The sequence below is a fragment of the Carya illinoinensis genome, chromosome 1 (genome assembly GCF_018687715.1).
Source record: "Carya illinoinensis cultivar Pawnee chromosome 1, C.illinoinensisPawnee_v1, whole genome shotgun sequence".
NCBI lineage: Eukaryota > Viridiplantae > Streptophyta > Magnoliopsida > Fagales > Juglandaceae > Carya > Carya illinoinensis.
In genome coordinates, this window is record NC_056752.1 from 21799943 (window position 1) to 21820129 (window position 20187).

The window sequence follows — 20187 nt, forward strand, 5'->3', positions numbered from 1 at the left end:
GTGGTGGTACTCTGCGGTGTGACACTGGAGCCAGGGTGTGCGGATGACCCCTAGGGGAGGTCATGGTGCATACGGATAAAATGTGACTTTGGCGTGTTTTCCAGAAAGGATGTGTTTTTGGGCCAAATGGGTTTTTGGCGTGTGTGGAAAACTGTGTCTTTGGGTTTGGTGCATTGGGCATGGTTCATGCATATTGTTTGAGTTCTATATGTGTTATTATCTGGTAGTGTTTGGGTTTTACTTACCTGCGGCACCATTTTTGGTTCCGTAGCTTTTGGTGCAGAGTTAGAGGACGAAGAGGAGGAGGCTGAGCCCGAGGATGCGGCTCCGCCGGGTTGCTGATGCTATGTTTTATATTTGTTTAAAACTGTATTTGTGTTTTTGTAATATTTTATTTATGTATGTCTTAAACAGCTTGTATTACGTTAAGAAAAATTCTGGTACTTAGTTATGACTTTCGTTATCTGCTGCGTGTTTCTTTCGTGCACATTTGTTGCCTTTGCACACACTTGTCACCCGTCGATGGGATGGTGACCTGGGTTGTCACCATCCGGACGTCTCGATTTCTCCGTGTTCGGGCGTGGGGATTTGGGGTCGTCACATCAAAGCCATTGAAATAGGTTTAAACCACAAATGATTTAAACTTTCTCAAAATAAAAACTATTTTTCCTCTTCAAGTTTCTATGCTTCTAGATCTAAGAGACTATTTAATCAAAACCTTTAATCATGCAACCAATCCTCAACTCATATTTATATACACATGTTAACAATACTACATAAAAATTTCAGACCAAGATCTATCCATTAGCTTGGTCAAAAGCTCCAAAATATAACATACTCTCCAGTTTATCACCTATAATGACCTTTCTGGGATTTTAATAACATTTGACTGAGAAAAGGATTTTAAAATGGAACAAATAAAGTAACCACGTAAACTAGACTAAAAATGGAACAACTTTTATGTGGAAAATTTGTGAGAAAACACTTACAGAAGCTCTAAAACTGGCGTGCAAAACAACTCTTAAAAGTTGTCCGAGAGAGTCTTCAGTTTTTTTTTTTTTTTTCCTAAGGAATGTGGGGAAAATAGATGGGTTGATTGTGAAATGGTCTGGAAAACTTCTTGGATAAGTGAGGGATGAAGAGAGGGCTGAGAGTAAGCTTGAGGGTTGCTCTTGACAACCCAAAAATAGTGGACAAAAGTATCCCAAGATTTTTCCTTCTGGTGGAGTGTTGAGTTGAAATGGTGAGGTTGCCCCTTTAGCTTATCATTTCCAGAACCTTCTAGGCCCCGTTTTAAAAGACCTGGTCAGCCAACTTGGGGTGCAAAACTTAGCCAAGAAGCAATGCTAATGAGGCCAAATTCTTGGGGCTAAACCAAATCGGCCTCAATTTAGAGTTTTAAGAGGGTTTGGGCTGCTATCAAGCCCAAATCCAATTTCACTTGGCTCAATAAAATATCCAAGGTTAAAAAAGTTGGATAATGATGTTCTAACATAAATTTGAAGGATTAATAGCATGTGAAAGTAATTTAGTCAAATGATTAAACACAATACTAGAAACCGATTTAATTAGGATTTTAAGGTCAACTTTAGGATTTGGATAACCGTTTTGTGTTTCGATTTTAACCATAATTTTGGTTCTCAGTTGTATTCCAACCATTAAGGATTTTACTAGGGTGTAAATTCTCTTTGGTTTGGTACAATTTGATTGGTCGGATGGAATGGGGTTTTTGCTTAGGTGACATGATCTCACACCTTGATTCCTTCAAATCGCTCAAACGTTTCTCATGGTACCAAGTATCTAATACTATTCATTATGTGTGGCTTAGATCTTGCCAAGTGTCTGAATAAAACTTCTTTGACCTAATTTGGACATTACGTATTGTGATTTTGAAAACATTGCACTTAATGCACTTATCAAGTTACTATTTACTCCAACAAAGTGCATGATAAAATTAGTACCAAAAAATCCTAAATATTCACATGAACTTACAGTGAAAATCGTTTACCGAAATTCAATCCTAAAGTGCCCCTAAAAATAAATTCACAGTTTGAAAAAGGTATTTCTTCTGAAAAAATGAAAATGGGTTATTGTACCATAAGTCCTAAATAATCCACCAAGTCTAATGGAGCAAACCATAACGCATTCTGATATTTCTAACTATCTCAAAATAATAAAAATCGTAATTCTGGCACTATAGTGAGTGATAAATAACATTGACTATGTTGATGGACTAAAACTTATGCGATTAGTCGATTCGTGAAAAATTATGGGGTTTTCTCAAGTTTCCTAAAGCCTATAGAAATTCCACCATTGAATTTCTAGCGGGTTATTACAGCAGGTAACCTTGTGTTGCATGTGTCGATGCTTCAAATGTCCATCCGATCCAAACAGAATTTGGGGGCATCACACCAGTGTTAAATGATGAGAGGATAATGTCTAGCTACAGACTTTAAATAAAGCACTTTTGGGAGGCAACCCAAGTTTTTATTTTTGTTTAATCTTATTCATTTGCTTTTCATCTTGGAGGAATGAAGAGGCCGGGGAGATCTCCAAGGAGTACACGGCTGCACCTTTTAAAAAAATATTTAATTGGAAGAAAAGAAAAAAAATCAGGGGAGCACCTCTTACCTTCTTTCATTCTCTTCTTTAGTTTTTCTTCCTCCTTCCCATTGAGGATAATGTGATATTTAAGTTTGGGGGAAGTGAATTTAATTTAATTTATTTATTTTAAAAAATATAATAATAATAACAACAACAGTATGGTTGATGAATAAAAAGCCTACGATAAGAATATGATTGAAATTGATTATAATTTTTAGAAAAAATTCTCATTGCTTAAGTCTAGTTGTTAATTCTTTACTTGATCTTTCTTAATTTGATATTTTCTATGTTCAATGAATGCTTATACTGATCATTAATCGTTTTGCATACCTAAAGAAATCTTATGTGAATTTTGTGAATTTGTATCGTCTCCACTTACTCTAGAACTTGTTTGATTACACTCAAGGTGAAATCCTAGACAAAATATTATTGGGAAAATGATTAAGGCATTCTTTGGATCAATTGAGCCCTTCAAGCTTACCTATGAATTTTCTTTATCCCTAGTCACCCCTTTGAGCATCATTGAATTATATTTTGGCTTTATATTTTTCTCTCTTGTAAACCATCATATTCCCTACCCTATTTGAGCTTAAACACTGATTTCCTCACCTTTTGAGAGAACTAAGTTGACACAAACTGTGACGCCCCCAAATCCCCCCGTACGGACACAGGGAAATCGAGATGTCCGGATGGTGACATCACGGGTCACCATCCTATCGCCAAGTGCCAAGTGTGTGTATAAACAACAAATGTGCACGAAGAAATACGAAGCGGATAGCAAACTCATAAACTAAGTACCAGAATTTTTTATTATTTAATACAAAGCGGTTCAAATTATACTAAATAAAATATTACAAACTACAAATATAGTTTCAAAGCCAAGTACAAAGCATAAACTCGAACTCAGAACTCCGGCGGAGCCACATCCTCGGGCTTAGCCTCCTCCTCCTCCTCGAACTCTGCACCAAAATCTACGGTACCAAAAATGGTGCCGCAGGTAAGTAAAATCCAAACACCACCAGATAAAAATATATTAAACTCAAACAGTATGCAGGAAGAATGCCAATGCACATGACCCGTAAATCACATTTTTTCCACGCACGCCAAAAACCCATTTGGCCCAAAAACCTATCCTTTAAGCAAAACCTCGCCATTATCCCCGATAATGGCCCAAAAACATATCCTTTCCAACTCACGCCAAAAGACACATTTGGCCCATATCCAACTCAATCCATTAACCAATTAATCCGTATGCACCATGACCTCCCCTAGAGGTCATCCGCACACCCTGGCTCCTGTGCCATACTGCGGGTAACGACCACGTGTATGACACCTATATGAGCGATGCACAGTTCCGCGCCCCGCGCGTTCGTAGCCAAGCATCCTCTAGCCCTCGCCAGCGAAGGGCCACGGAGTCGGTACGTAGAGCGTTACCATCCCACCCGCTCCCGTTATCACCCAGTGACAACTCAGGGGACATCACTCAGTATATTACGCTCCCGAGTGAATATAGGAGCTCCACTGAGATTATAACCCATCCCGGCTTGGGCTCGTGAGACACACGCACCCGAAAATCCATTTACGCCAATAAAACAGGATTTTTCTCAAATAAATAAAATGCACGTGCATGCACTATGTAAATGCAATCTCAATGCACAAAACAACCAACCAATCATAAACAGCCAAACCAATCAACTTCATCCTCAATCCATCCGACCCCCGAACTTCTTGGACTCAGTCCGGAATCAACCAACCAGCAGATAAATTTATAGTAAGAGTAAAATATATTTAAATCTAAAAGTAGAGTTTGGAAAATACTTACAGCCCTATACGGTATTTTTTGAAAGCTCGCGGCGTTGCAAAAGGCAGAGGAAAAGCAACGTAACAGGGTATTTTACACTGTGGCCGTGGGTAATAAATTACCCACTTTCGAACGGGAACAAACCAAGACACGAAATTGATAGGGAATGGTCTTGAGATATTTATGAAGCTAAGGGAAGTGAGTTTTGGGCGTGGGTGGCGGTGGAAACGGCGATGAAAAGCCAAAAAGGAGCTGAATGGGTTGAGCTCGTGGGAGCTACTTCGGCAACGGATCGAGGCCGGAATTGGGTGGGTTAGGTCGGCAAGAGGTAGATGAAGAAGCTGTGAAGAGATGGTGGCCGGAGGTGGAGCGACGGCGCCGAAAAAGCTCAAAAACCGTGTGGCTTGGAGGATCTCGTGGTGGCTAAAGGTGGCTCAGATGGAGGTGAAACTTGGTGGGGATGTTCACCGGTGGAAGGGGAAGAAAATTGGGTGGGTAGTGTAGGCCACGCCACTGGCGAGCGGTGGTTCTGGGCTGAGAAAGCAACCGGCGACAGAGAGGGAAAACAGGGCTGGTGCCGTGACTTCCAGCCGTGCGTGGTGGCTAACGGCTGGTCGAATGACCCTAAAAATTGGTGGAGATGATCACTGGTGGGAAGATTTTGGTGGGGGTGGTGTACTACATGGCGGTGGGGCGGCGGTGGTCTGGGCCGGTCAACAGGCGGTGACGGGAAGGGGAGAAAAGGAGCTGCTACGCGTACGCGGGAGAGGAGGAAGAAGAAAGAAGAAGAAAAGAAAGAAAAAGAAGGAAAAAGAAAGAAAAAAGAAAAAGAAAAAGAAAAAGAGAAAAGAAAAAGAAAAGATGAGGGAAAAGAAATGAGGTCTAGTCCTTACTCTGGAATCCAAAAACTGATCCACTGAAAACGATTTTAAAAACATAAAACAACTAAAATAAATTAAACACCACAACAAATAAATTAAAAACTAATTAAAATATAATAATTTAAAATAAAAGAACTATTATATTAATTAAATTAAAAACACTCATTCAGTGAAAATACACGTAAAAGCTGGTCATCACATCCTCCCCTCCTTAAAACAAATTTCGTCCTCGAAATTTGCAAGATCAAACACCAGCGCCAAAAAGATACAGGATACAACCCTGAACATAATTGAGAGATACATATCATCGACAACTCCCAACAAATCCAATGGTTATTATCTTCACACCATAAATTACTAATATCAACGACGTCTCTGCTTGACCTTCCAAACTTTCATCCCATACCAACTTTGGTAACCTAATAGCCACTTCAAAAGTTAACCATCCATAAACCAAATTGCACGACCAAATGATTAATCTCCCATTAAAACTTCGAATCACTACTAATTCTTCAAAATCGATACAAAATTTGAACTTCTAAGCATCTCCAAAAATCATGCTTTCGCGCGCTCTCTGATAACTCACCAAAAGACATAAAGGCTATATCCTAAAAAAAAATTACTATCATGAAGTACAAGCTCAATCCACACCTAATCACAAGAAAACCTTTACCACATTTCCATAGAAAATCATATACCTCCAAAAACCACAAATTTCCACTCATTTCTCAGTTGGCCACCATTGCCCTAAACAAAAACTAACATTCCGCAAAAATACATCCATTGATTGATGACATAAACCAATACTAAACAACCTCCAGGCCCCAAATTTGAAAACACATAACATCATCCCAAAATACACCTATCTCTTCTAAAGATAAGGAACATCTCCAAAAGGCTCAAGTCCTTCCCGGCCAACCAACGAGAGCGCTTATAACTTCTATCCGATATCCCATACTTCAAGCTCATTACCTATATATTTTGAATAACATCTAATCTTGCAATAACTAACTCACTATAAACTACCATTGACTTCACCTAGACATAATCGAAACGCTCTTGGTAACTCACCCACCTACTTGTACTCTCAAAAACTCTAGTTTAGTACAACTAATTCCTTCAATAGCACTTCACAAATAAATCTCAAGACAGGCCATACTGTTTAAATCTTCAATCCATCAAAAACTAATAAACAACACTCATGGATCCTAATGCTTTATTACTTCATACATATGATTATGCTACCGACCGTTGATGCATAAGTTTCAACTTCCAAGATTTATTACTTCATACACCACACATGGTGACCTAACAATCTCTTTTCAAGTTATAACCATATCCCCAATTCTCCCAATTGGATACTTGATCTCCAAAGAAATGCATAGCCTCACAAATTTAAATTCCTATGACTTCAAGTCGCAATTAATTCTCAAGATAAACACAACAGTCGTTTCAAACCATCATCCCAATGGGTAACTCGCTTCAACTACACATTTTGTTCAACTTACCAAACAACTCAAAGCCAAAAACTAGATGAGACTAGGATAGCACTCCCCGAAATCCATACGCACTTACCATTACTACTCATCGATCTCATGTACTCTTAGCCAATACTACAAATCATTCAAATGTACAAGTGATCCATTATCACATTTCCATCACATGGACTTATATCCTCAACTCAACAAGAATCGTTCCTGAATCTACTCAACTTATATCCTTAAATCAGCAACTAGTTATTGCTTAAAGTTTGGTACCGAGAATGACCTTAAACCTGCTAAGAATCCATTCCCAAAAGTCTACGGATCATATAGCCTCAAATTCAATCGTATTCAATACCAACACAAAATCTATTATTTCCAACACCCTGATGGACCTATATCTTTCGAATCGATAGAATCATTTCCTAAAATCTGCCACTACAACCTCAAGTTAACAATAATTATTTTCTAAACTAGCTCGATATCTTCAATCCTCAAAGAAATACACGAACTAGATCATTACCTCCAATCCTCCAAGAAATCTACTCTAGAAAAATTTTCATATCAATAACTCAACTCTAATCAACCCCATTTTAATGGTTACAAACTAATCACTCACTAGAGTGGATCAAGCTACAACACTAAGTCTGTAAAACTAAGAACTCAATTCTTATTATAAATCAATCCTTCAACTCTGCAATTCTAAAACCTTAAATCAAATAAGAATCATCTTCCGGAACTTCTAAGATCAAAGAACTTATATCCCATAATAGAACAATCGACTCCCAAATCTTTCAAATTCCAAAACATTAATAGATAATAAATCATTTTCTAAAATTCTCAAGATTGGTGGCTTTAATCCAAAACATTCACCTTAAAAGCTTGTAAAATCTAAAGCCCCAATTGCTACAAAATACTCATCCGAATCACGAAATCTAAAACTCGAAATTTAATTATTCCCCCCCAAAGCTTGTCGAACCTAACACCTTAATTACCATAAACTTATTTTCCTAAAATCTATAAGGCCCCAAACTTTAAAACTTTGCTGAAACTTCATAAAATCTATCCTTGAATTTTTTTTTTTTGAACTTACAACCTACTACGTTATAGACCATTTCATAAATTCCACGGAACCAAAGAACTCAATTATTCTACTTCCCTAAAAGATCACCCAGATCATGCCATTCTCTCCAAGCCTCGATAATATATAAAAAAAAAAAAAACAAACCACACAAGGCATTCATCATGAAAGATTATATTAGACCCATACCTCCCATGACTCTAGCATTCTGAGTCTCCGTAACCTCGCTTTCAATGGTACCAAGAGTCACTGCGTACATTTGAGCTCGAGCTAATTGCCTCTGGTTAGTTCTACCACTGCGACGAGCTCCACGGCTTTCTTGAACTCGACTAGGGCACTCACGAGCAAAATGCCCCATTTGACCGCATTCAAAACATTGATTACTACCCAGACGACAGTCGCCTCCGTGAGCTCTATTACATAAGCCACAAACTGGAACTCGACCTCCCATACACACACCGGGAGCTGCCAATGATCGGATTGCTGTCCTCTGCATAAACTTTTGTGGTGATCCAGAACTGCTTCCTTCACCATCAATGTTCAGCCTCTTCTGACCTAGAGGGGAGCCCACATTCAAACTAACCTCACGCTCTGCTAGAGTGGCCAAATCAACTAATTCTTGAAAAGTTGTAATCCGGTGGCCAACTACCATTTTGCGTATATCTGGTCGCAAACCTTCCTGAAAAATTTTGGCCTGCATCTCCTCCGTGGTGATGAGGTGGGGAGCAAATCACCCAAGTTCTATAAATCTTCGGGTGTATTGTTCCACGGTCATGCTCCCTTGGACCAACCTTGAGAACTCTCTTGCTTTTTGCCTCCTCACAGAAGCGGGAAAGAAGTGATCATTAAACTCTTTCTTGAAGCGCTGCCAGGTCACAGCGGCAAAAGATCGCAATTCTGATTCCAGCATTACTCTCTTGGTATCCCACCACTCAGAAGCGATGCCTTGCAATAGATAGTTGATATAGAGTACTTGTTGCGCCTTAGTGCAACCACATACCTCAAAAGTTCTCTCTAAATCTCTAACCCACTTTCCAGCCCATAGTGGATGCTCTTCCCCGGTGAAGGGTGGAGTTCTATGCGCTAGAAAGCGCTTATAGATGCATCCAGCTTGTACCACTCCACTAGGCCCTCCTTGTTGTAGCAAAGGCCTTCCTTGTTGTGGCCAAGGCCCTACTTGTTGGGGTCTAAAATTCTATTGCATGAACTTAGTCATTTGTCTTAGCGCTTGGGCTATGGCATCATCTCTCGGCATATCGTCCTGAGGCTCTTGAGTATACTTTCTTCGCCTCACCATCTTCCTGCCACAACACAACCCTTGGCCCCCTTTAAGAAAAACAAATAAAACCAACAACATAAAACCAAAAACCAAAACCAAACCACACAACAAGAAAATACAATATACTAGCATGCAATAACATAACTAAATAAATAAATACAAACAAGCAAACTAGCTCAATTAAATTCAAAAAAAATAAAACAAATCAAATAGCAACTTTACTTAAAATAAATTTTAAAACACAACTTTAAAAACATTCTGGTACTACCTACGGGACATGTGGTTTTACCAAGAACCAAACCGCTCTGATACCACCTGTGACGCCCCCAAATCCCCCCGTACGTACACGGGGAAATCGAGAAGTCCGGATGGTGACATCACGGGTCACCATCCTATCGCCAAGTGCCAAGTGTGTGTATAAGCAACAAATGTGCACGAAGAAATACGCAGCGGATAGCAAACTCATAAACTAAGTACCAGAATTTTTTATTATTTAATACAAAGCGGTTCAAATCATACTAAATAAAATATTACAAACTACAAATATAGTTTCAATGCCAAGTACAAAGCATAAACTCCAACTCAGAACTCCGGCGGAGCCGCATCCTCGGGCTCAGCCTCGTCCTCCTCCTCGAACTCTGCACCAAAATTTACAGCACCAAAAATGGTGCCACAGGTAAGTAAAATCCAAACACCACCAGATAAAAACATATTAAACTCAAACAGTATGCAGGAAAGAATGCCAATGCACATGACCCGTAAATCACATTTTTTCCACGCACGCCAAAAACCCATTTGACCCAAAAACATATCCTTTAAGCAAAACCTTGCCATTATCCCCGATAATGGCCCAAAAACATATCCTTTCCAACTCACGCCAAAGGACACATTTGGCCCATATCCAACTCAATCCATTAACCAATTAATCCGTATGCACCATGACCTCCCCTAGAGGTCATCCGCACACCCTGACTCCTGTGCCACACCGCGAGTAACGACCACACGTATGACACCTAAACGAGCGATGCCTAGTTTCGTGCCCCGCACGTTCGTAGCCAAGCATCCTCTAGCCCTCACCAGCGAAGGGCCACGGAGTCGGTACGTAGAGAGTTACCATCCTGCCAGCTCCCGTTGTCGCCCAGCGACAACTCAGGGGACATCACTTAGTATATTACGCTCCCGAGTGAACAGAGGAGCTCCACTGAGATAATAACCCATCCCGGCTTGGGCTCGTGAGACACACGCACCCGAAAATCCATTTACGCCAATAAAACAGGATTTTTCTCAAATAAATAAAATGCACGTGCATGCACTATGTAAATGCAATCTCAATGCACAAAACAACCAACCAAACATAAATAGCCAAACTAATCAACTCCGTCCTCAATCCATCCGACCCCCGAACTCCTCGAACTCAGTCCGGAATCAACCAACCAGAAGATAAATTTATTGTAAAAGTAAAATATATTTAAATCTAAAAGTAGAGTTTAGAAAATACTTACAACGCTATACGGTATTTTTTGAAAGCTCGCGGCGTTGCAAAAGATGGAGGAAAAGCAACGTAACAGGGTATTTTACACTGTGGCCCTAGGTAATAAATTACCCACTTTTGAACGGGGATAAACCAAGACACGAAATTGATAGGGAATGGTCTTGAGATATTTATGAAGCTAAGGGAAGTGAGTTTTGGGCGTGGGTAGCGGTGGAAAGCCAAAAAGGGGCTGAACGGAGTTGAGCTCGTAGGAGCTGCTCTGGCAACGAATCGAGGCCAGAATTGGATGGGTTAGGTCGGCAAGAGGTAGAGGAAGAAGCTGTGAAGAGATGGTGGCCAGAGGTGGAGCGACGGCGTCGAAAAAGCTCAAAAACCGTGTGGCTTGGAGGAGCTCGTAGTGGCTAACGGTGGCTCGGATGGAGGTAAAACTTGGTGGGGATGTTCACCGGTGGAAGGGAAAGAAAACTGGGTGGGTGGTGGGTGACGCCAATGGAGAGATTCGGTTCTGGGCTGAGAAAGCAACCAGCGACAGAGAGGGAAAACAAGGCTGGTGTCGTGACTTCTAGCCGTACATGGCGGCTAACGGCTGGTCGGATGGCCTTGAAAATTGGTGAAGATGATCATTGATGGGAGGGGAAGATTTTGGTGGGGGTGGTGTACTACACAGCGGCTGGACGGCAGCGGTCTGGGCCGGTCAACAGGCAGCGACTGGAAGGGGAGAAAAGGGGCTGCTGCGCGTACGTGGGAGAGGAGGAAGAAGAAAGAAGAAGAAAAGAAAGAAAAAGAAGGAAAAAGAAAGAAAAATAAAAAAGAAAAAGAAAAAGAGAAAAGAAAAAGAAAAGATGAGGGAAAAGAAATGAGGTCCAATCCTCATTCTGGAATCCAAAAACTGATCCGCCGAAAACGATTTTAAAAACATAAAACAACTAAAATAAATTAAACACCACATCAAATAAATTAAAAACCAATTAAAATATAATAATTTAAAATAAAAGAACTATTATATTAATTAAATTAAAAACACTCCTTCAGTGAAAATACACGTAAAAGCGGGTCTTCACACAAACTCAAAAGAGCATGAAAGGTGAGAGAGGTAGAAGGTTTACAAGTAAAGAGTATCATAGCTCATATTATCAAAATAAGTTTGTGTGTGTCAACAAGGCGATTATGTGTACTGACCAACCAAGGCCAATGAGAGTCGTCTGCAAAAGCGTTGAAAAAAAAAATTGGTTTCGTTTCTTAAAAAAAAAGGGGGAACAATTTGACTTGTTGGACAGTAGGGTATGATAGGTATGCATGAATGTAAGGATGCATAATGCGATGGAATTGAGTTTTGAATTAACTTTTGGACTTGATTAATGTTGAATGATTTCTTTGAGTTATAAAATTTAGGCAATCTTTGAGAAAATAAATTTTATGAATCAAACCAATGCCTTTTTTAATTATTTTTCTCTTTTTCTTTGCTCAAGGGCAAGCAAATCTTAAGTTTGGGGGTATTTGATAAGTCTGATTTTTATTACTCTTTTATTTATGAAAAGTGTCAGTTCTCCTTTAATTATGTTGATTTTATTTTATTACACACATGGGTTTAGGGTTCTTGAATTTGAAGAAATGAGAAGATTTAGTGGAAAAGCAGTGCATTTTGGTACAAAAGAAGAGACTACAGATCAAGACTGACAAGAGGCAACAAGATCTACAGAGAGCTGAGGAGATTTGGGCAAGGAGCCCTGTCCCGTGGGCAGCAAAGAGATTTATCTCGCCCAAAGGTGAAAGGACTTACCCCTTAGTAGGCAAATAGTCTTTCCACTCAGTAGGCGAGGAGACCTAAGGGCGATTAGGCTTGATGACAAGGTTCCGGGCGTTTAGATTGGGCGACTAGCTTGAGCGACAAAAGTTGGCCCTAAATGACCAACATAAGCGACCACCCTAAACGACATCATGGGCAACAACTAGCAAAGGCGAGCAGCTTTACCACTCAGTAGGTTGGCGAGAGGGGTCTTATCATCCCAGTCGGGAGTCTTTCATCTCGATTAGGAACCTTACATCTTGGTCATTGGGCAAGGAGACCAGTTATATTCAATGTACACAACATCTACCTGGTGGGACCCTCTCGAGCTCTGCAATTCAAGCCGCATATCACTAAATCTTTCTTTAAGATAATACCATTATTTTTAGGATATTTTTTCTTTTGTTAATATTTATCTTTAGAAACTATTTTCTAGGTCTTTAGGCTAAATCGTAGCCTTAAGTCCCTGATTCCATTTTTGTTAACTTTAACAATGATTTAATCTCAGCTTGCGGGATGAATTAGAGAAATTTTTGGAGAGTTTGATGCTTCATAGTCTAGTTTTTTAGTTTAGTTTTTATTCTTTATTTTTCTAAGAAGGAGGCGGATCTGGAGAGCAAAGGCAAGAGCCGCATGCTTCATCAACTAACTCCAACAAAGAATACTAGTTCTATTTTTTTTTTTTAGTTCCATTATGAACTAATTTTATTTTCTAGAGGTTTGATGTAGTCTAGCTTTTAACACACAATTTATATTCCAAGTTATTTTGTTTTCAATATTTCCATGATTGCATGTTTATTGCTTGTACTTAATGCTTGCAGTTTTTTGGCCAATTATTGTTTGAGCACTAGACCTAGGATTAAGCACCATTAGTTGCGACGGAGTTGAGATTTGTGATTAGAGCTGTAGGATTAAGCACCATTAGTTGAGTGAAAGTAGAGATACTTTACCACGATTAGCGTGATTTTCAAGAAAAATCCAAATAACTTAATAAGTTTCCAATAAGTTAAATTCACAAAGAGAATTGGGGTTATTAGTTGGAGATATTTTTAATATTATTCAAGAGAAGATATTGAATAGTTAAGGGATTTTTATCATCAACTTGAGAAATTTAGAATTTTATGATGAGGAAGAATAAATTGTGTGGGATTTATTTAGAGAAATCAAACACTCTAGATCTATTTTTATTATATTTACAATCTTAGATTTTATGCCCTTTTATTCTTAAATTTATTTTTGTTAAGTATTTCAATTAAATTTAGATAGTAGAATCTTTTCATTTTTTTGGTTTCTCCAAATAGTAATTAATTTAGTAAATTTCAGTATTCAATAATAAAAATTAATGTCTATGGGTTCAACATACGTTTTCTTTGAAACACTTTACTACTTGTTACGATTCTGTGCACTTGCAAATATTCTCACGCGAACACGGGGTTCCTATGCTAGACTTTGAATAAAAAGAAAATGAACCAAGGTTGTTTTTTGTAAAATATTCATGTTTATTTTTTAAAAGAAATGTGAAAAAAATTTCAGTTATTTGTTTGGCATTACTCATGAAATCTGATAAAAGAGAGTATTTTTGTCATGACTAGTATAGACATGAGCTTATTTTTGACATTTTGTCTCTAAACTATGGAAAAAGAGCGAATATAAAATTTGTGCATGATTATGTGAATATACTCTAGATTTGTTTTGATTTCGAAGATGATATGATTCTGTTCAATACTCTGTTTTAATATGATATGACTTCTAAAAAACCTTTAGCATTACTTTTTGATTCTGAATTTGGTTCTATTTCACTCTGTTCAGTTACAAACTTGCCACGGGTGATAATAGTAGCATAGGGCCTTGCCACAAATAATAATAGTGGTACGGCCCAACCACGGGTGATAATAGTGGATATGGCCCAACCACAGGTTATAGAGTGATTTATGTTCTACTTGGCTATCCGCAGATGCACAGCCCTAACACGAGGGTTATATATGGCCTCTGTTACGATATGATGTTTTGATATGATATGAAGATGATGTCTTAGATTTTTAATATGCCAAAGGATTTTTTTGAATGAAAAATATTTCTGAATCTTCACTCTGATATTTTGATAACATGTTTTGCTTCCGCACTTTGAAAATGAAAATATTTTTTTTTCTGCATTCTGATCTCTATAAATGCTCACGTTTACATACTAGTATATGGTTTTTGCTTACTGAGTTGTTGATAACTCACCCCTTATCTCCAAAATATTTTTCAGATAATTTTGATGATTCGGTTGGAAGTCAAGAGTAGGAAGTGTTAGCAAGGTTTAATGATTATAGAGGAATAAGTACCAAAAGCTACAAGTATTTATTGGAGAATCTTATTTTGTAGAGTTATTATTTTATGTTATTTTGGTGTTTTGGGTCATGGATATTTCTGAGTGTTTGTGGAGTTTTTTAAAATTTATTTTATTGAAGTCTTACTTTGGTGTTCTGATGGAAGAACAAGTATATTTGGTTTGAATAAAAAAATTTATATTTATGAGGAATTTGGAGTATATGATTGTGTTATTGTATATGATTTTAGGTATCAGGAGCTAACTCTTTGACCCCTCCAGGATCGGGGCGTTACATCACATCTCAAATGTTTGGTTTGATATGGGAAGGTGTGAATCATGTCTTCTTTGAATAGAACATTAAGAACTGAGATCTTTTTGTGTCAAAATTCTGGGTTTGTTGAGTAATTACATATAGCATGCATAGTGGGAGTATTATTTATCAACAAGGGATTTTTAGACTACTAGTGTTGGGGGGATTTTTCCCAAGGGCATGAGCTCAGCCCAATGAATAGCAGCAGCCTATCCATAACAAGGCCAAAGTCCAGTTGGCCTCTCAATCCACCCGGGAAGATCCCAGTCTAGCCAAGCACGGATCAGGGTATAGGGCCAGGCTAGCCGAAAGGCACATGACCTTCTCCCCCTTTCCTTCAGATAGAGAGATAAAGGCACATGATCCTGATGGGACTCCACACCCTGGTTTAGTTAGGTCATGCCGCATTAATTGTCTGCACTAGAAAGCCACATCGCATTAAATGATTACTGCCAAGGAGCATCCCTCAGCTCAGTCACAGGGCATGGGTCACTGACCTCGAACGCAAGTATAAAGGTAGCCTTCCATATGCCAGGACGACAGGTGAGTAAGGGAGAACTCTGAAATATATTCGTCTCCTCCTTGATTTCAGACTAACTTAAATATTGGAGGCTCTATTAGGCCTCCCTCCACAGCTGCTAGATCCGAGAGTTTTTTTGTCTATGCAAGAGCAGGTTGAAGGCCTGAGCCACCTGGAACCTGGCCCAAAGGTGTATGAAACACGTCGTTAACAATTGGTGTCGTATGTGGGATTCGAAAAACTCCAAAAGAAAACGTTTCCTTCGTATGCTTGTGAGAGCCCGCCCATGGAAGACTTGGAGGTGTAGTAGGGCATTGAAGTAGGCAAGTACCAGAAGGATAGCTAGGGAGAGGCGGTGGTAGGAAGGCGGGTACTCAACAATGAAGGGCGAGACAGACGATCAGTTGGAAGACGCTGGAGGGGGAGCTTGCCAGCCTACTTGTGGCCAAAGTTTTGAAATCCGTTCCGGTGACCATTCCGGTTGAGGCACTGGAACGGAATATTTCGGTACCGGTATGTTTCGGTGTACCGTTTCGGGATAAATATTATATAGATAAATTATATATAATAACTATATTCCAAAATAAAATCAATACAATTCTTAAAAGTATACATACCTGATAACTTAATAATATTTCTCCATAGTGAATACAAGTCTTAAACACACATTTATAAAACTAAATAAAATATCATAAGTTCTCAATCCAACTGTAATCATTCATTTTCATCAATAAGACAAAAAGGATCAACATTAGCGAAGCTACTCAAAATATTTTCGTCAATGTCATTGTCACCACCATCATCATCAATATCAAGACCAACATTAACACCTTCTTCCAAATTTTGTGAGGCTAATGGCTCCTCAATACTTCCCCAATCCAAGTCTTCTCCATCAATAAGCTCTGATTCTTCACCTACCCATTCCTCCATCAAGTCAATATTTTCAAGATTGATTGGATCCAAAGCATCTCTTCCTCTCTTTATGTTTCTGCCAAAATAAAAGTCACACGTAAGGGAAAATATTACATATTTTTCAACAATTAAAAACATTATTTTTGAAAAAGTTTACCTCTCACGGAGCTTCAAGTTATAACGAACAAATACTAAATCATTCAAACGTTTATGCTCTAATCTATTCCTCTTCTTTGAATGAATAAATTCAAATGTACTCCAATTTCTTTCACAGCCAGTTGCACTACAACATTGACTTAATATGCGGATTGCAAACGTTTGAAGAGCTGGAAACTCATTTCCAAAAGTACCCCACCATGCAACTACAACAAAAGTGCAATTATAAATTATTACTTAAAATTAAATAAAATAATTAAAATATAGATTCACACTATTTAACAAAGGATATTGAGGTTACCTGGATTACTTTTTTCACGCTGGCGTATTGCTATAGGTTGTCCAAAATCACCGTTTGCATTCTTATACATGTCAATTTGTTGAATGATCTCATCTTGCTTATCAATATCAGGTTCCATCTTTACAACGCAAGTCGTAAACCCTCTAGAAACATCATTTCTACTTTTAAAGCAAGGGTTAAAGTAAATTCCAGGATTAAGAAGACAACCTGCTGCATGTAATGGACTGTGAAGCTGCTTATCCCACCTAGCATCAATGACCCTGATGAATGGCATAAATGCAGAAACTTTGTTCTTCAATCTTGCTTTTATATTCTCTTTGGCTTTCTCCATTGCATTGTACAAGTATCCCATTGCAGGCTTCTCATCCCCATCGACAAGTCGTAGTACTCGAACCAAAGGCTCGCTGATTGTTACAATAAACTGACATTGAGCCCAAAACTCTCTATCTTCTAGAACAATCTCAGCTATCTCCTTCCCTATGTTGCTTTTAGAGTAACTTGATACAATCCACTTATCACAAGTGAACATTTGTCGAAGCTCTTTCTTAAACAACAATAAGCATTGGATACTTAAAAAATTTGTAGCAAACCTTGTGACTGCAGGGCGACATAAATCATGACCTTTGGTGAAGTCCTTTCTCATCAAAGCCAAAACCCAAGCATGGTTATAAATGAATTTCGTTATCTTCCTTGCCTTCTTTATAGTTTCATCAATAATAGGAAAATGTCTGGGATCACAAAAATTCTCTAACATCAAATCTATACAATGAGCTGCACAAGGGGACCAAAAGAAAGAGCCATACTTTTGCTGTAACTTTTTTCCTGCAGCCTTATAACTCGCATCATTGTCTGTTATGAATTGCACAATATTCTCCACCCCAACTTCTTGAACAACTTCATCAAAAATTTTAAATAATGTTTCAGCATCTTTTCTAAGGCCCGATGTATCAATAGACTTCAAAAACATTGTACCTTTTGGGCAATAAACCAAAAAGTTAATTATTGGTTGTTGCCTCTGATTTGTCCAACCATCTGCCATTAGTGAACAACCACTATCCCTCCAAGATGTTTTAATATCTAAGAGATAATTCTGAACCTCAGTCACAGAATTCTTCAACAAATTTCCTCTCAACTCATGTAAAGAAGGACCCTTGAATCCTGGCCCGATGGCAGCTATAGCATCTATAGCTGGTTGATAAAATTTAGATTGAGATGCATTGAAAGGTAAATTAGCATCATACCACCAATTTGCTATAGCCATTTTTGCTTTGTCAATCATTTCCTTTGAACACATAGCACTCTTAATAGAAGGTTGAGAGCCAGGACTTGTTCTTGGAGCAAAAAATCTGCTAAATGGCCCCGTTGACTTTCCACCTACTTTCTCCTTCCCCTTCCCCTTCCTCTTCCCCTTTGAATCATGAACGGGTCCTTGACTCCCTCCCTCATACTCATCATCACCAACATCAACATCATCATATGTTAAATCTACAGGGCTTCCACATCCAATCTCTAAGCTTAGTTTTCTTTTCTTCTCTTTGTTTTTTTTCATTTCATTGACCAACTCTTTCATTTGCCATTTTATATCATCAGGGACTTTTTTACATGCTTCTACATCACCTGAAATCCCACCTAGATGATGCTTCAACCTCGTGACTCCGCCACCTCTAATGATTTTGCTACAATAAAGACATTGAGTACTATTTCTTGCTCCTGGCACTACACGTGCATGGGACCATGCTGGATCCTCTGATCTAGCAGGAGCAAATGCCGTAGAGGTAGCACTATTTGATTGACAACTAGACATTTATAATTTATATACCCCTACATTATGAAAAAGAAAATTACATAAATATTATGTAAGAGTAAAGATCTTAAGCTACAAGGATGCCAATTTATTTGTCAATATCCAATGGGAAAATTAAAGAAATTAACTGATCTTGAGAGCTGCATGTATATATAATTACAGAAAATGAAGGAACTGTATAAGAATAAAAAATTAAAAATAGAGATGTACATGTCAAGAGTAAAAAAACACAAAGTTGTACATGCCAAGAATGAAAAGATTACAAGCTAAAATTAAGGGATGCAGCAGATCTTCACAAAGTTAGATGGGGCGTGTGCTATCTTGAGGAGAATGGTTATTATCAAGCACCCTGCATCACTAAAGTAACGGAGCTCTCCCATGGCGCCCCTTAAGCTCAGTCAATACCTCACCTCAAATCGAACGTCCTTATTTTTAACATCTCTTCTATTGCAATTAAAGCTAGAAGACCTTTATTCTTTAAATGGTTTTGCCCTCTGGCCTATTGTTAGTATCTAGCTTAATATAAATAGACATGATTAACGTTTCAATAGGGAACCGAGGTCAGATGGATGTGGGGGAGTTCGTAGATCTTCCTCAAGCTCCTTCAATATTGGTTTCTATATTATATATATATATGCCACTTCATACAAAAAATTAAAATCTATTTACAATATATAATTTTAAGTTAGCATCATTTGATGAAATCGGAAGGGAAAATGAAATACGGTAATCGGTATACCTGCACAGATCGGACGGACGAAATCAGAGGCCAAAACCAGAGCTGCCGGTTGCGGGCGACGGCGACGGCGTCGTTGCTGGTGGCGTCGTCGGAGTGCTCCTGGAGTCCTAAGGAGATCAGAATCTCAGATCTGGATTTCCGGCCGGTAATGAGAAGAACGGGAAAGGAACAAAATAGAAATGGAAGAGAAACTTGAAAGTTTGAAACCTGAAACGCCAAGGGGGGAGAACTGGAACCGGAGAAATGAGGAATCGAGACTGGGAGAAGAGGTTCAGACTTCAGACTTCAGAGTTCAGACGGCGCACGGACTCACGGAGAAGAAGTGAAGAAGTAAGAAACCGGGGAAAAAAAAAACCAAAGGAAAAATGAAGAAAAAATGTAAATTACGAAAATGGTGTGAAGTTAACCTTAATTACAAAAATGCCACCGTTTGTTAAATTTCGGACCGGAAAGTGTATTCCGGCTGGAATGCCGGAATTCGGCTGGAATGGGCCGGAACAAGGCGAAATGGCCGGAATTTGTAGCGGAACAAAATATAGAGCGTTCCGGTTTCGGTTACTGTTCCGGAACGGAAAATTCCGGCAATTCCGGCCGGAACGGAACGAATTTCAAAACTTTGCTTGTGGCCCTTAATCGCTTCGTGTCGATGTCGACTGACAAGTGTCTGCCTTTCTTTAGAGTGCTGCAGAAGGCTAAAGATTGGGATGAAGAGTGTGATACTACATT

The 20187-nt window shown here is 38.8% G+C and overlaps 1 protein-coding gene and 1 long non-coding RNA gene across 2 annotated transcripts; both read right to left on the reverse strand.

The window, feature by feature from the left end:
• Positions 1-16252: 16252 nt before the first annotated feature.
• On the reverse strand, positions 16253-18317 carry LOC122313408. The gene is made up of 2 exons (XM_043128389.1): positions 16919-18317; positions 16253-16823 (listed from the first exon to the last, which is right to left on the reverse strand). The coding sequence occupies exons 1-2, from the start codon at positions 18210-18212 to the stop codon at positions 16615-16617; spliced, it is 1503 nt and encodes a 500-aa protein (XP_042984323.1). The 5' UTR covers positions 18213-18317; the 3' UTR covers positions 16253-16614.
• A 24-nt stretch (positions 18318-18341) lies between these two features.
• On the reverse strand, positions 18342-19963 carry LOC122313418. The gene is made up of 3 exons (XR_006243387.1): positions 19669-19963; positions 19462-19568; positions 18342-18739 (listed from the first exon to the last, which is right to left on the reverse strand). It is a non-coding gene; the product is annotated as an uncharacterized LOC122313418 (long non-coding RNA).
• Positions 19964-20187: the final 224 nt, after the last annotated feature.

Excerpts from the sequence above, each read along its gene's own strand:
- LOC122313408 (XM_043128389.1), bottom strand. The coding sequence starts at position 18,212 with ATGTGTTCAAAGGAAATGATTGACAAAGCAAAAATGGCTATAGCAAAT. Across the intron at positions 16,824-16,918 it reads GCGTGAAAAAAGTAATCCAG|TTGCATGGTGGGGTACTTTT; the intron begins GTAACCTCAATA and ends CTTTTGTTGTAG.